At 41.2% G+C, this 17601-nt stretch overlaps 1 protein-coding gene across 1 annotated transcript in view; it reads right to left on the bottom strand.

Moving 5' to 3' along the window:
* The window catches only part of SPAG17 (sperm associated antigen 17), a 183998-nt gene that overhangs the window by 56035 nt on the left and 110362 nt on the right, over positions 1–17601 (bottom strand). Inside the window, exons 21-28 of the mRNA XM_054565090.1 lie at positions 15752–15991; positions 14711–14822; positions 12737–12889; positions 11432–11545; positions 7068–7243; positions 5106–5223; positions 2258–2436; positions 389–548 (exon numbers count right to left, since the gene is read on the bottom strand). Of these exons, the coding sequence (XP_054421065.1) occupies positions 389–548; positions 2258–2436; positions 5106–5223; positions 7068–7243; positions 11432–11545; positions 12737–12889; positions 14711–14822; positions 15752–15991 (1252 nt within the window). The remainder of the gene's footprint in view (positions 1–388; positions 549–2257; positions 2437–5105; positions 5224–7067; positions 7244–11431; positions 11546–12736; positions 12890–14710; positions 14823–15751; positions 15992–17601) is intronic.

The raw sequence follows: 17601 nt of genomic DNA, 5'->3' as shown, positions 1-17601 counted from the left end.
TTGCGTTCCCCCTCTTTCCTTCCTGCTTTGGAAATGACTACACGAGGGCCTCGTGCATGGAGCTGGCATGGCCTTCTTGCAGCCCTGAGGCAAATGCCAAGAGCACCACAGAGATGCTGGCTCGGCGCCTGGACGTCGATACGCTCACCCCACGCCGCCGCGGCATTACAGCTAATGCTGCATCAGGGACATAACGACACAAGAATGTGTTCCTTATTTCTTACAAAGAGAAAAAGCAATTCCTGCGATTTCCATTGAAATTCTGTATGTAGATGTGAACATAGGTGAATACAGTCATAAAAGATGAGCAGTGTAATCATGACGATATTGAACGTGTGCGAAGCATTTGATCTACGAGGTCCACGGGAGAGAGGGGCTCGGTGATTACCTTTCTTTGTGAGGACCGTCTCCGACGACACTCGTTCTGATTTTGGCTGAGAAACCGAGTCCAGCAGGTCTCCACTGGGAGCGCTCGCCGGCATTTCAGCAGGGGCACACACGGGTCCTGAGTCGGGGCTGCTGCTCACAGCGCCATCTGCAAAGAGGACCTGAAGGGCAAGCACGTGCCCAGCCTTCTCAGAAGCAAGGCAGAGCCTGGTTAACATTTAGCACTGCCTGTTAAACCGAAATAGGTTAAAAATAACCCAAAGAAGTGCTAGTCACAGATTTCCAGACTCAGCATCATAAAGCATATGGCGGGTCGATTTGGAGTTTAGAGACCATAGCTTCATAACCAGTATAAAAATACTACTTTTTCCATTTACCTTCTATGCTAGTTGTTCTCATTTCCGGTTTTGTATTATATTGACTTGTTTTTTTGTTTTTCCCTATTCACCCTCCTTCTGTGAAAGTGGGAAATTAACCACTGTTTCAATTTTTCTAATGACTACATTTAAAACTGTATCACACATTTAAATGTTTAGCTTCTACCGGTACCTATCTAGTATGCACAGTATCTAGAAATACTATCGATATACAATCTATCCAGTATCAGTATTTATAGCCTCCCAATGAACAGGACAAGAACCGTCAGTATTGCTAATAAGAAGTCCAACGTCCATTTTAATTCTTGTGTAGGTAACTGGTTTTCTCAGGAAGCTTTTGGGAATGTCTACCTACACAGTCCTAAAACTGCACTATCAAGTACCTGAATAATCTTTTAACAATTAGCATCTCTCCTGATGGGCACTTGCTTGTCCTGTTTAACCTGAAGTATTTTTTTTAAGCTCTGGGAACATTTACTAGATTACGTCTTTCATTATTTCCCCCATCCTTGTCACTATTTTCTTCTTCTGGAAATTCTCTCATGGCCCTTTCCCAAGCCTCTTAGCCTTCCTCTCCTTCACAGTTCCTCACCCCCCGCCCCCACCGCTCACAATGGTCCTCTTTAGTATCTAACAACTCTTGATTTTTCTTCCCATGGCAACTTTTAAAAATTGTTATTTTATGGACTTAGAACCTCTAAGTCTCTGCCTATATTACTTGTACTCACTTTCAAGTTCCTGTTTGTTTTTTTTTTTAGTTTAGCTATTTACTCTTGCTCTGAGGTGCCATTCATTTAACTTACTGAATTTTGTGCTTGGCTCTTTTGGGGGGTTGGTTTCTCTCCCAAGTTGATGATTCTCGGGTGCCTGGTCCCGTCTCCCACTGAGAACCCCTTACCCCTCCTGGCACCTGTCTGCACAGAGGACCCCTTCCCCACGACGGCTGCGGGGGAGGGCTCAGAGCACACAGTTACCTGGGGGACCGCCCTGATTTCTGAGCCCAGAGCTCCGTCTGTGAAATGGCTGCAGTAACTCCCATTTTTTAATTTTGCTGTGGGATTTTTAAAAATATGTTTTAGACTCTGCTTCTGTGTCTCCACCAGTTGGATCCCATCTGACTTGAATTTTCTAGGAATTCTCCCAATCGTCTATTCTATTGATGATCCAGTTTGCTGTTCTTTACTACTGCTGTGAACTTATTATTTAAAAGTAGTTTTCTATTATTTTAAGCTGCTTTGAGAGGGGGAGGAGGTAAACACTGCGTTCAGTCTGTAGTTGTGGAGCATATGTACCGTGATAAGTTTGTTTGTATCCTGTACGGCACAGATAATGTGTTTCTTCTAACTCTAACATTCTTTATTTGCCGTTTTCAAGTGCCATTCCATTTTCAAATGAGTCGTTCCTCTTCTACGTCACAATACTGTTTCTTACCCATCGCTTTTGTATGTTACTTTGCAACAGGAAAGAGTAATTTATCCCACATGTTCTCTTACCTGCGTGGACCCATCCAGCATGTACTTGACCACAGTGCCCTGACCGGTGATGACTCTCGAGGCCTCTTGCTCTGCCGGTGGCATCGCCGCTCTGTAGAACTCACAGTGCTTCACCTTCTGGGGGTAGCTCTGTCGGACCATTATGTCCCAAGTGGGTTCCTCATCGATAACATACTTGTCTTAAGGGAAAGGGAAAAAAAAAGCCTTACTATGAACTGGGCAACACTCTGTGGCTGGGCTTTTATCTTCCTGCTCTTCTTTTTTTTTTTTTCATTCTTTTGTCTACATGTAAGTAACGGGGCAGTTTCCATATGTGACCAATGGCCCAGAGTACTGGTTCTTTGCTGCCTTTGTCACGGCCAGAGGTGGCGAGTAAGGTCTTCTCCGAGTACTCACTTCCTAGTCACCTTCTCCATGTGTAAGCCGGTCCCTCTAGTGAAGTCCAGGGCCAAATGAGGAACGAAGCCGAAGCGTGCTGTCTTAGGTGTTCCCTTTTCTGTCGCCCGTGAGGGAGCTCCCGCCCCTGCCGCCCACAATGCTCCCCTGGGGCCCCGGGTTGCCTGGAGTCCCAGGGAAAGTCACCACTCAGGCCTGCCCTTCCTGCCACTCGTCATCCTTCAGAGTTAACGTGCCTCCCTCATCTCCGGCCAAAGCCCGATTTTCCTCAGGGCACTGCTCTCACAGTGGCAACCAAGGAGAAAAGCACATATTCAATTCAAAGGGAAGTGGTATTATTGAGACTTTCTGACACACAGTAGCTACCAGGTTTCTGTTCATTGAATAATTTCCTCTTTTCAATTTATAAAGTGGTTTATTAAGCTGTAGGGGTGGAATTTCAAGCCTGGATCAAGCTGGTGGGAAAATATTTTGGAATGAGGGCCTTTTACAATACCTCCTCAGTGGAAAGAAATAAGAAACATTTATTGAGATATTTCTATACGTTAAGTGCTTTGTATATGTACTTTATTTAGCCCACCTCAACAGCCTCTTAAGGCAGGCACTTTTGTTTTCCAGAGCTTTCAGATGAGAGGATGGAGCTCAGGAAGGGCTGTGACTTCTTCAGGGGCGCACAGCCAGCGAGTAGCAGGGCTGGGGTTTGAGTCAGGTCTCTGGCTTAACCGTTTTCTTATACTGTATAAACAGCCACCACTACCACCACCAAAACAAAAACAAAAACCTGAGATGGGAATAATATGCCCCACATTAGAAAGTCATTTCTCATTTAACACGTATTAGCAGTCTGTTTAGTATGTGATGTTATTTTATCAATGAAGAAATTCAGGGGGAGGAAGGCTTTGACTTTTCCAAGGTCACCCAGGAAAGAACTCAAGTCTAATCTCTTTCTTCTTACACCACGTGTCCTCCACTCCCTCTGTCCACGACTGACCTCGAGGAAGGCACTGCTACTTTGGTATTTACGTTGCCATTATGTTCAGGCTTGAATTAGAATATTTATAATATATGAAAGATTTTTAAAAGATTATGTGTTCCAGGAAGAGTCATTAGCCACATTGTCTACCTAGACAGAGGATGAAAATATCAGACTATAGTGAAACTAATGGAAAAGATAGGTGAAACAAGTGTTAAGTTGGGGTTTGATAACAGGACCAAGCAAATAAGCAAATGAACAAAATGTCCTTGAACTTGAAAACAATATCCCTCTTAGTACACTGATAGCATCTTCAACCTCGGAAGACTCTTAGGAGCCCCAAGTCTTGGCAGCACATCCAGTGGGTCCCATCATGGAGAACCTGGACCACTAGGACCACTTGGAGATAGAAACAAGAGTCCAAGGCCTATTTTCAATAACTCATAAAGCCTAATGAAAATCAATATTGAGACAAAAGAGGTCAACTACAATCTTTAGTTTCTTTTCATTTATTTAGCAAGTGAATACAACATTAAATTATTTTTAGGTGTTGTATTAAATAATTTATAAAAACACTCTTTTCCTTCAATAAGTATACTTTTCAAATATGGTGTGCAGAAGGGAATTATAATAAAGAGGATCTTTGGTTGTGACAAAATCAGAATCCACTGATATAATACAACAGTTATAAGAAGAAAAACATGGCCCAGTGACAGTAAGTAATTGAAAGGGCCACAGAGTTGGTTAGAATTCAAGTCCTAGTTCAGTGCTTGCTTTGTTGCATCTCCCTCCTTCTATGACAATAGGGGGTCTCCATCGAAATAATATTCAAATTCAATCACCAATGTGAATGCCGTATCAGGTTAATTAAAGAAATTCTACTTGTACTTATTTATTCATCTTAATAGGTTAGGAGTCATGTACAAAATCAATAGAAAAAACAGACTATACAAGTATTTATTGACACCTGGGAATAAGATAGGTCGTCTTCATCCATTTTACCTGCACTGATCTCACTGTCCTTAGTTTTGGTCAGGCCACCAAGCGCTGTATCTGTGGCCCTTTGTAGAGGCAGGGAGACAGGGCCACCCAGGAGTTATTAAGAGTACTTGCTTTGCTATGACTGGACCAAGAATAGCATTTTATTGAGTATTTCTGCCACTTAGGACTTGAGTGATCTTGGGCAAGTTACTGAAATTCCTGAAGCCTCAATTCCTTTATTTTGCAAAAAGGGATTCTTAGGGCTTAGCTTATAGTAGTTGTATTTTGTCATATATGGTAAGTACGTAGGTAAGTGCTTGGCCCAGAGTAAGTGCTCAGAACATGGTTATTATTATTATTATTATTAGCCTGTCACGTTCATCATCAACAGCAAGTATGTTTAGCTGGCAGAAAAATGCAATTTCAATGGTGACTTAACTGTCTTCAATATGACTTTTCGCCCCCTTACCTCCCTGCCTGACCCCAGTTAGCACTCACCTGTTGACTCTTGCCCAACGAAGGTCACCAGGAGCCCATTGGGGCAAGATACATTTAGGTTTTGGAAGGTAGGAACAAAAACAGTCTCTTGTAAAACGGGTTCTGGTTCTACTTCTTCCTGTAAATAATTTAACATGTGAATAATTGCTCATCATTTTATGAATGAGTTATTGATTCATTGTGTCTAAGCAAGAATTTGTTGAGTGCTTAGGATATGACTTGCCCAGGACTAGTGGGCCCTGCAAGGGAGCCTGTAGGGATGTCTCCACCCTTTATGCAATTTACATCCTGCTTGTAGAATGGCACACAGATACGTGAAACAGTTGAACAATAGTACCAAGTCCTTGGTACATCTTCAATCAGAAAAGGGAGTCATCGAAGTTAATGACAATAATTAGGGAAACAGCCTGGAGCATGAGAGGCTTGAATGAGGCCTTGAAAGACGCCTCTGTCTGCATGCGTAGGGAGGTGTGAGGGCAGACCAACAGTGACGACCCTCTCCTGCAAAGAATTCTTACAGTTTGAATGCTGGAGACATTATGCTTTTGGGAGACATTCGGCTAATGAGCATACATTGCTTTTGTATTAAGTAAAAATAAAACAAAAGACAATTAAAAAGTTATTTATACATTAATGAGGGTCTGGGTGTGCCTACATAAAAATACTAATTAATTTTACGCTAACTGGGCCTGAACACCTTGCTTGGTTGTGTGTGCTCCAGAGCGAAAGCTGCTGAGGTGCGCGCCGTCGGGCCCTGGCGACAGCTGTGTCCCTTTCCCCGGGCTCTCTCTCGTTGGTCACCAGCCTCATTCCCACTGGCTCCCCACTGCTGGATCTGCAGTTTAATCTAACTAGTCTTTTATTATTGATCATTCAAGTTGATCTGTTATTGTAATTAAGAGAGGTTAAAATCTGAATAGTTAGCTGAAAACCAATTAAAAATATAAAGCAAAATTAGGAGGAAAAACCTTACGAAATTCTGTAACAGGAACATTAACGCTCAAGGACATGTCCGCTATCATTACACGACAATCTTAAAAAAATGTTAGTTGAACCAATTGGTTTGTTATCAAATTGCTTTTAGCCAAACGAATGAATTACCTGGGATTATTTTGTTCAACACTTGAACATTTTTACTTAACAAGGGTCAAATGTCCTAGCTTGAGAATATTCACCTAGTATAGCAGTGTAAATAAGGAGAAGGGGCTAAGTGACATTCAAACTCCCTAACTTTTAAATGATCAGGGTCTGAAATTCAAGTCCCTGATCACTTTTTAACACATTTCTTCTAATAAATTTGGCATTTGTACATCGTGCAAACCACACAACTGTAGTGGTAAATACCAAAAAAGTGAAAATGTGATCCGTGGTTTCCTTCTTTCCCTCTTTTGGGACCTGTTTTGATCTGTGTTTTTCTACTAGGAAAATGGTGAGAGGCAACATGTGCACGTGGAATGTATAGGGTGGAGGGTTGGAGAGAGGGCGGACTCTTCTTTCACTAGAAGTGGGTGCCCTGCATCTTGTTAATTCTTAGCTCATCAATATCTAAGTCCACATCTGCCAAACAGAAATGTTCCCACTATTTAGAGATTCTCCTCCTCCAATTGTTTATATCAATGGAACTAAACAAATTATTTAAAATGAGGAATGGTAGAACTTGACCAATCAAAAGCAAAGAACACCCAAAAACCAGCGAGGGAAAGAACAGATCGAACTAGTCATTCTGAGTTTAGAATGAGTGACATGAGACAGTTTGCCTATGCCAGTATGTCTCCTGGCATGGGAATCCAACTCCTGTGTGCAAATCTCTTCTTGTTCATTCATAATGGAAACTTCAAGGAATATTAATGCATCTGCACAATAAAATGCAGGTGTTATAATAACACTACTGATATAACTTGTGATTTTTAAAGAGATGACGCTGAAAAATGGAGTTCAGAGTCCTTGGCAAGGCTCAGTCACCTTTTTTTCTTCTTCTTTTGGGTGCTCCTCTTCTTTAATAGGTTCTTTGGGTTTTTCTTTGCCTTTTGTTTTTCCCTTTCCTTTGGCTTGAGGAACGGGTGCTATAACAGGAATTACTGTTGGAAGAAGTGCTGATGGGATATTCAACATTGCTTCCAAGCTAGGATCCTTATCCTCTGAAAGGAGAAAACAAGGAAGTTAGACATTCATATTTGATATATTTGTTAAGTAAAATTTACATCTCAAACATTTATACAAGTTGGCAACAATTTTTACCTTGCTGAATATAATTTATCAGTCAGATAGATGCTAGGGATAATGTATCCGATTTGAAGATCAGGATTGTAGAGAAAATATTTGAGATACTTAATACAATGATATATTTGATGGAGTCATTAGAAGGTTCGTGCCTTCTCATCTATATTGTAAACTCCTAAGGATAGAGCAGTAACCATCTCTTCATTTAATTGAGCATATTTATTGAGACACTCTTATATACAAAATATTTAGAGCACTGGGAAATAATAATTTAAAAAACCCCACAAAACAGAATGCCATACAGAGCCAAAATAGTATAAATAAGACCTGCACTCAAATAGCTTCAATACAAGGACATATTAAACAGGAATACAATAAGAGATACAAACAAGGAAATTCAGAAAAGAGATAATTTCTAGCTGAGATGATAAAAGACGTTTTCTTGTAGGAAATCAATTCTGTCTGGGCTTTAAGAAACTGCCCGAATTTTACAGGGAGAGCTGGTCTGTGGCGAAACCACGCCCGAAGCCCCGGAGCACTCTGCACCTGGAGTTGCGCTCTCGGCTGCGCTGCAGTCTGACCCTCCCCCGGATCTCCTTTCCCCTCACTGATCAGTTTTCTTTCTTGGCCCCCTTTACTGAGTCTTCCTCTTTTGTCGCTCTGTTAAATGGTGCTTGGTCCCAAGGCATTTCCCCCTTATCCTTATACAACAGATGTTCTCAACTCTGGCTGTCCGTGATAATTACGGAAACAAACAAACAGACAAACAGCCAATGCTGAGGTCCCCATCTTACCCTGCTGAAGAGGACTCTTTGGGAAGGAGGCCCAGGCATTTATATTTGTGAAACATCACATGTGACTGTAATGCACGGCCCAGGCTGAGCACCTGTGTGAGCTGTGTCAGACCTGAGTGATCTCCTTCACCCCCGGGTTCCAACTGTTATCTACATGCTCAGGCGTCCAAAGTTTACAACTCAAGGCATGACCTTGCTCTTCTCAGCCCCCGATCCTTCTTTCTAACTGCTTTCAGACATCTCTCCGTGGTTGTGATGCTGGAGACATTTCAAACTCAGTAAGTCTCTCCTCTCCCAAGCTGGGTACCCCTCTTACATACTCAGTCTCAGTTAATGCCATAACCAATGATGCATCTTATTTCCCAAGCTAGACACTGACATCATTTGCATTTTCTCTTTTGACTCACCCTACACATCCAACCAGTCACCAAGCCCTCAGAGAGTCCTCTCAGATCAGGCCTCTCCTATCTAATCATAGCATCTTAGCACAGATTCTCATTTTCTTGTGCTTAATTTTCTGCAGTAGTTTCCTAACTGGTATCATGGCATCTCCAGTATGACAACTTCAGCCGCACCTTCCAAACTGTTCCTATAAATATGTTCCTAAAATAAAATCTGATCGTGTCACTTCCTGTCCCTTACTTAGACCGCTGCCACTCACTGCTCACGTAGGGCACACAACGTTCACCTTTCTTCACTCCAGTCACACTCAACTTTTGACTTTTCTGTAAAGAGGCCATGCTTTTACACAGCTGAGAATTTATACAAATGCTTCTTACTGTCCAGAAGTCCTTTTCCTTGCTGCTCTGTCTGGATAATTCCCGCTCCTCTTGAAAGTTCCACTTCAGATGCTTTACCTTTTGTCTGAAGTATTTTCTAGCTGTTCCCAGTAATCTGTTTATACATAATTTCTACCACTTACACAGTTCTTTCTCTATGTTTTCTTTTCCCATTAGACAAAGAATTCTTTAAATAGCGGTAGCATGGTTTTATTCATCTTAGCGGCTCAGTGCCAGCAAGTTGCCTGACCCATAAGAAGTACAGTATATACATAAGTGAATGGCATCCAGTTACAGGCAGCTGGAAATTCCTCCCTCCCGTTCCCATTCATTTACTTATTCAGTAAATATTTAGTGAGTCGCTACTACTATGTACCATGAATTGGGGGGCCAATGATGAGTGAGACTTCGAGGGGCTTACAGTGTGATGGGCGGGTCGGATGAAGAAGCCCTCGGGCCCAGGGTCGTGTGTTAAGTCTATGACAGGGGAAGTACGGAGCGCCGTGGGGACCCAGAGGAAGGCCCTCCAACACAAAACGCCTCCCTGCAGCCTACACCTGGCTATACCGCACAGGTTGCCTTTCCGTAAAGGCGTTGTGCTTTTATGCTACTAAACTCCGTACACACTATTCCTGGCGTCTAGAATTCCTTGCTTTTGATTCTTTGCCTAGGCGATTCTCACTCACCTCCAAAAACCCAGTTCCCACGCTACTGCTGCTTGATCTGGGAGGCATTTCTCAGAGCAAGGAACCTGTAAGCCAAGGCCTGAAGCAGGAGAGGAAGTGTAACTGTTGAGAGTGCTGGTGTACCCAGCAGAAGAAAGTGGTATGAGCAAGCGGCACAGCATGAGATGGTGTGTAGTAGGTACAGGAAAGCATAGTTCATTTGAGGAAATAAAAGCCACAGAAAGAAGAGGGTAGCCAAGATGCAGAAACAACCTAAATATCTATCGGCGGATGATTGGAGAAATAAAGTGTGGTACATACATATGATTCAGTTTTTAAAAAGAAGAAAACTCTGCAATATATGGCGACATGGATGATCCTTGAGGACATTATGCTGTAGTGAAATAAACCAGTCACAGAAGAAAAAAACGCTGCATGATTCTACTTCTATAAAGAATCTAAAATAGTCAAATACCATCACATTGGAATGGTGGTTGCCAGGGGCTGTGGGGAGAGGTCAATGGGAAGTGACTAATCAATGGGCATAAAGTTTCAGTTAGGCAAGATGAACAAGCTCTAGAGAACGCTATACAGTCAGTTAAGGGGGGAGAATCGAACTGGAAGTTTGCTTAGTCATTAGCATCTAAAAGTTCTCAAATATTAGTATTATATGCATCTCTAAGGAGTTTATAACATATTTTTAAAAAAGACTAGTGCCTTCAACTTTTTAAATATAGATCAAGTAAACTATTACTTATTATCCACACTATAAACATTTTCAAATGCAGTACTTATAACCTAAAATTAACATTTGTTTTAAATGAAATGATTGTATCTTAACTTAAAGATTAAATAAAGAATAAGAAAATCAGGAAACAGCAGCAACTAGTCGATAGAGTGCAAATATTTTAATTTAAAATAATGATGACCTATGTTCAGAGGGGGTAGGATTTTTTAGTGACTGTGTCATAATGAATTTTAATATATAATCTGTTAGGCACCAAACGACTTCTCTAAGTGCCAGTTTAAAAAGAAATCAAATACAAAATTTAATGGCAAAACCCCCAACAAAACAAAATGCTAACAAATTTAATGGACTCTCTAACTCACTAGAGTATTGCAGCGTTTGGCACAAAGTCAGGCGCAGGAGGACAGCCACCCACCCGCAGGCCTGCGCCTCTGCGGCACGGAGCCCTCGGGGGCGGCCACTGAACCACCTCGGCCCACGCAGTGTGAAGGCGATGGTGCACGGGGATTATCTTTTGATTTTTAAATCTGTTGTGGTTAGATTTCTATAAAATGCATGGAAACCCACAAGATTTCCTAATTAGTTCTTGGTAAAGTGACATATTATTTTGTGGTTTGTAAGGAAATAGCTTCCAGTTGGAGAATTTGTTTATTAAAAGTAGGGTAAAGAAATCTTTCAAGATGTCCAATGAATGGCTCCTTTAAGACTAATGTTCTAAAGTGCTCTGAGTAGTTCTATAATCGCAGGAGTCATAAAACTATTATTCTGTAGAAAACCAAAAGGATTCCTTGGCAAATTATGCTGTCTTTGGCACCAATGGACTTATTTTCTCAGGCTAGTTAACAAAGATAACTAGAATACATATGTGTGTATATGTGATCTTATATGTCTATGTGATTAGAAATTCTATATGATAAAAGCTTTTTCAAAGCACTGTAATTTTCTATGTATGAAAGATCATATATGTATGTATATGCACACACACCGACACACACATGCACACCGACATATATTCCCGCCCTTTAGGAAATGAGGGGCGTGTTTATCAAGTGAGCAGATGGAGGGCGGGCAGACATCCTGGGTCACAGGACCTGTGTCCTTTCCATTGTGTCTGTATCACCTGGTGCATTTCCACTGGATCCGTAGTAACTTATTGAGAGGCAGATCCCATTTTCCAAGGTGGCAGAAAAAGATCCAAACTTGCTGACAGCTTTATTCTCTGCCTTTGATTTTTCTGGAAAACAAAATCAAATTAAGGACATTTTCATTTTATTAAAAAAGAAATGTAAGCAAAACTCGGTATGAAACGGAAATCAGCTAAATAGGTAAAAACACGAATATGATTAAGTAAATTATGTTATATATGCCAATGAATTAATATAAAATCATTTAAAAAACTTGTTTTCAAAGAATATTTAATTAATAAAAAATGCTGATGATGATAAAGAAAAAAGAAATGCATTACAAATAGTGGTTACCACGGAGGTGGTTGAGTTATCAGCCACTGTTATTGTCTTTAAATATTCCTATATTTCCTAAATTTTGTAATAATTCATATATTTTTATATGAAGGAAAACAAAGAAAAGTAATTAAAAAATTCCATTTTAAGTGCTTGGGTACATTCAAACTTGTCAAACATTGTGTTCTTGAGTTTGAAAAACACTGTGATCATAACTAAATTTATTAGCAAGATTTAGTTTTTGTTCTTCTTACCACCTTGAGTGCAAAACATTTTATTAATTAACTTGTCTCCTTTTCAGGTATGACCCACATCACATTGAGCAAGAAGCAATTCATTTCCCTCTCAGGTGTTGCCCAGAGATGTTGGATGATATTATCAGGAAGCTTCATGGTGTCCAATCAATGGGCATCCACCCAGAAGTCTCACCTACAAGAAGGTAGAGACTCACGTGGCCAAATTTAGGATTTTTCTCTTGTCCTTATGACTTAAGAAATTTGATACTACAGGGAGAACTAAGTATTAGAGAGAGCATAGATAGAAACCCCTCCTTTGCCATGCATATTGGAGAGAAGTTAAACCTTCAGTAGAAATCAATTAATAAGAATCAATTTATGCACTTTAATACAAGTGCATAAATCAGAGCTCTGGCCGGAATGGACACGGCCAACTCAATGTTGCTAAGTACAGACAGCCACACTCCATATGACAACCAGAATCAAAAGCTGGGTGTCCAGAGGGAGTAAAATCAAGTAAGTAGCCCACAATAGATGGGCCATGTATATAATGTACATACACACTACATTAGGGAAAATGTTTATAATGAGAATGGCAAAACACTTCAGTCACCATATAGGAAAATCACATGCTACATGGGAGGGGCGCTTGTGCGTCTTTGTCAGGTGGATGCGAGGACACGTTGCTGAAGTATTAACCCCCACTGCCACTGAGGTGCCTCTGCCTACCTGTTACAGTGTTCTGTTCTCCCTCTCTTTCTTCTTCATCTTCTGAAAAATAATCCTCTTTTTTTTCCTTTTTCACAATTTTCTTAGGGTCTTTTAAATGAATTATAAAACTGTGTTTGTCCTTTTTCACTTTCACTTTGATAAAAGTTGAGCCTGGGGAAGAATCATGGGATAGAAGATGGGCTGATTATGATGCCCCGTTAAGCTCCTTGATAAGACAATGCAGTACAGAATTCAAGTGGGAAATGGAAATGCCTGGGATGTCGCCATTTTTATCAGAGGACGCCTAATGGAGTACAGCAAGGGAGCATCCGGAATACGGGCGTGGCAGGCGGGTCGGGGGGGATTTGCAGCCCCTCTATTCACATCTCAAATCAAATCGCAGCAGGAAAACAAATCAGCTGAGGTCAATGTACACCAATTCTTGACTTTAATCACATGATATAGTTAATGTGAAAGGGTTTTTCAACTTACAAAGAAATTACATAAACACTGGTTACAGTAGTTATTATTGTTAGGAAGAACTTTCCTAACAATACATTTTCCTAATAACACATGAGCCAGTGTTCTGGCTCATTTTTTGTCTCTTCTTTCAGCTTTTTGTCTTCTTTTTGAAATCCAATTTGATTGAACTGTCACCTCTCAAAACTGATAGAATTAGGATAAAAACACTATATTTACTATGAACCATCTGAAACATATATATTGCATGCATATGCAAATCTTGGTAAGAGTGAGAAATAGCTATCGAAAATCCTATTGCAAAACTTGAGTCCAGTTATGTGATTCTGAGCTTCATTTTTAATTACTAATAATTATACGCTATACCAGAGATGATATCAAAATAATAAATACTAATATATATGACAGTATAAATATGCATACTTATATATTAATAAAAATCTCTTTCATGTTTTAAATAAACAAACCTTATATAATAAAACAGTCAGGCATTTCATGTGTTGTACCACAAACCATTCTTTAAATACAAATAATTTGCAGGACTTTTGTTTTAAAAATCATTGGTATGACCCTTTATGTGATAGCGGCAGTTACTACCTAGTGATGCTTCCACTTGAGTCATGATTTCACACAGGGAACAGCATCTAACTCTTGCAATGATTTCCAGTAAATTGATAGTCATTAGCTAAAGGGAGGGAGGGAGGGAGGGAGAGAGGGAAGGAGAGAGGGGAAGGCTAGGGAATGAGAAGGGGTGGGTTGGCATCTGGGGTGGGCTGTGGGGGTGGGAGAAGCCCACGCTCTCCCTGGCTGGGGTGCACAAAATTGTGGACATGAAGCAGGGTCCTGCTCACCTCCTTCACACGGCCCTCTTCACAGCTCTGAGAGGACGCTGCTCCCTACCAGACCATAGCCTGTCAGGCAGAGCCCAGCCTCTCCAGCCCCTCCATCCCCGCCTGCACTTCCCTGGGAAGGATGAGGCCCTTGCTTAGGGCTTTCCAGACTAGGTCCTCCTCAGCTCACCTGCCCCTCCCTACTAAAGACTCCTGAATCCAGAGACAATTTCTCTATCGCTAAATTGCTAAATCGCTGGATGTGGGCAGCACGCTCCAGGCTCTGCGCTCCAGAGTCCAAGCAGGAAATTTGCTCTAAACTCATGAGTATGTGCTTGGCTTCTGGGACAACACTATGCGTTGTAACTAGCAGTGTCAACTCTTTGCTTATTGTAATTACTATTAAACTATTTCCCAATGATAGAGAAACATTTCCATATTTTAACAACTGGAACTTTCTATCTGTGCGTCCCAGCCAACCTCTCAGGGGCCCTGTGCCCCGCAGGATCAGCTGCAGCAGACGAGCATGAAGTCTGACGATGCTGAGCGTGGTGCATAAGTGAGTGGCAGCTTCACGCCACTGGCCGCTGTGGCCTAGCGCACTCAGGAGCACGAAGGCCCCAGGGGACCTGAAATGGGTAAACAACTTCCAAGCCATTAACTGGCTGCTTCCAAAATGTACCTTTTTCGAATGTTGTCTTTTCTACTTCAATCTGTCCTCCATCTGAAGGATAGAGATAGTAATTTGTTCCTGAGATTTGGATGGGTATATTTCCCATATTGTATCCACGAAACTAGAAGAGAAAACATCGTGCTTTGAGCGTGGAACTGCAATCAACAAAAATCAACTCATCAGCGGGAATCACTTCAAGTTGCCATAAGCCTAATTTCTGCTGAATGATTTGTCTGTCACTGTAGACTCGGGACCTTTAGCACCTCCTGTCATGTTACAAGGATGGGCAGAATTAACGGCGGTCCATGATTTTAAACTGTTCACTGGGGCACTCTCATAATCCAGCAAAAATCAAATCACTGTGCCATTGTCAAGGCAGTGGGAGAAGAAGTCAATTTCTCTGTCATTGGCTGTTAATTTTCTGTTTACAGTGAACTGATACATTGAGCAGTAAATACACTTTAACACATGAAAACGTTGAAGACCTTTTTTCTTTTTACTAAGTGTTGCTAATGGAAGGCCAAGTGATTCTGCTGAGCACTAAAGCTTGAGGCAACTGTCTTAGGGGCGTAGTTAGGAAGGACAGGGCTGCTTACATCTCTTTTTCCCCCTGAGGTTTTACTCACAAAGCTGCTTGAGGGACAGACTGGCAAAGGGAAGTTTTTACAAAAGCATATAAACCAGAACCATGGGTGCCTACGAAGAGGCAACTGAACTTACCTGAGTCCTGTCATCTGGGACAGATAAAGCCAGTCTTTGACCTGTCACAGTTACTTTTATTTACATAAACCCAAAAGTGCTTTTGTGTCAAATTTCCATCTGTAACTGAGAACAGTTACCTGGCTTCCTGACGTCTTGGAGATTGACTACCAAGAAAGGCCCAGGTATCAGAGGGTGGAGTACAGGCCTGACGTCAACTACATGAGTAGAAAGCCCAAGGCCTTCGGTGGTGGCAGTAAAGACTGGGCACCTAATGTTTGCACAGAAGCTGGGTTTTCCCCCAAACAGTTATTAATGATCCAATAAAGCTTTTTAGGAAACTGGCCTTACCGGGTAGACTACCTCAGCTTCTGGTTCCTGGAGGGCCTGCTCAGGTGTTTCTGAGGGCTTTCTTTGCTCTTCTCTAGGTTTCTCCTGGAAAATAGATCTTCTCCTCACATTTCCACTCTCTTCTTTCTCTACCTTTTCTTTGCCTTTCTTTTTACCAGTTTCCTTACTCTTCTTTTCTGCTTTTTTTTCTTCCTTTAAGCGTTCCTCTTCCGCTGATGGCTCTTGTTCTTCTTTCCATGCCTGTAAACACATTACAAGTTGTAACAGAATTTTGAAAGGAATTATACACCATTGGGGCCCATTTTGGAGAATATTTAACATGAGTTTTGTAAGTGGTATCTGACAAATCAAAATACTGAACTGGAAACCTTGGAGTCATTCCACATTCTCGTTCCCTCTCCCAACTTCTGTATACTAAACCCTGCAAATTCCCTTCAGAGATCTCTCTTGACTTCAGCTTCTTCTCTCACTCTCTGTTGCAATTTCCTTTAGTTCAGTCTTTTTATCTATAGCTCGAACTATTGTGTCAGCCTCTTAGCTGGTCTCCCTGCCTCCTATACTTTTCAACATTAGTCCAATCCCCAGTTCAGGTGCTAAATGTGGTTAATCAGCAGCATGGTAGACTAGATGTCCAAAGAAACATTCTTGGCATAAAACATTTTTAAAAATTATGGGTAAAATAATAAAATCATCATTGTGATGCAGAGCAGCGCTGGCAGCCCAGTAAAAATATGAGAAAGCACTAATTCAGTGAGGGAGGCGAGCACCAAAGAGAGCCAGTTCCCAGGAGTGTCTCCCCATCTTTGCTGCTTAGAACTTGGTCTTCAAGTTATGAGGACCAGAGACAATCTGGGAGATCAGATCAGAGATGTCTGAATAGATCAGCAATTTTTAAAGAGATTTTATTTATTTATTTTTAAACCAAGAAGGGAGGGAGAAAGAGGGGGAGAGAAATATCAGTGTGTGGTTGCCTTTCAAGCGCCCCCTGCTGGGGACCTGGCCTGCAACCCAGGCTTGTGCCCTGACTGGGAATTGAACCGGTGACCCTTCGGTTAGTAGGCTGGCACTTAGACCACTGAGCCACATCAGCCAGGGCTAGATCAGGTACTTTTTAAAAATGATACCTTAATTGGATGAACTAGAAAAAAAATTTTCCCCATAGTGGAAGACCATGGAGTCTAGCCTGCTTCTTTGGCCCTGAGTGAAGTGGGTGGGGATGCCAGAAGCAGCTCCCCAGAGAACTCCTAACTGCAAGCCTGTCCTCCACAGGTTTGTAGCCAACGTGTATATTACCTTAAAGCTTAACACTAAAAATGCTGGGGGTTGGTACGAGCTCACAAATGAAAATCACAAAACATGAGGAACTAAGACAAAAGCAAGAACCTGAACAAAAAGCAAAAAGTGAAATTATATCTGCAAAGGCCACAGATACTATATCAAATAGAGAATATAAAATAAGTATTTTAATATGCCTAAACAAAGAAAAGGAGGCATCAAAAGTATAAGTAAGAAACAAGAACATATGAAAAACAGCAAGGTGAGTTTGAAAGCCCACCTGGAAATTGAATAGAACTTTTGAAAAGGCAGTTTTGGAAGAGGTAACATCAAAGACAGTTCCAGAGTGGGTGAAAGACACTAATTGTAACCGTCAGAAAGGCCAATGAATCAAAAGCAGAAAGTAACAGTGGTGTTCTCGACCCAGCTCACACTGACTTGAAAGAGTTTATTATTAAAATTTTCAGGAATTTTGCAAGTCAGTTGCTAGCCACAGCCATTATTAAAAATTAAATTATATAAATACACAACTAAAGAACATATTAAACCAAAGGCAATAAATACTCAAAACTTAC

This window comes from Pteronotus mesoamericanus, unplaced genomic scaffold (assembly GCF_021234165.1).
Source record: "Pteronotus mesoamericanus isolate MK-2021 breed Mesoamerican mustached bat unplaced genomic scaffold, CSHL_Meso_final scaffold_99, whole genome shotgun sequence".
Lineage (NCBI taxonomy): Eukaryota > Metazoa > Chordata > Mammalia > Chiroptera > Mormoopidae > Pteronotus > Pteronotus mesoamericanus.
Note: the sequence above shows the minus strand (reverse complement) of the source record. Positions and strands in the feature narration are given on the sequence as shown.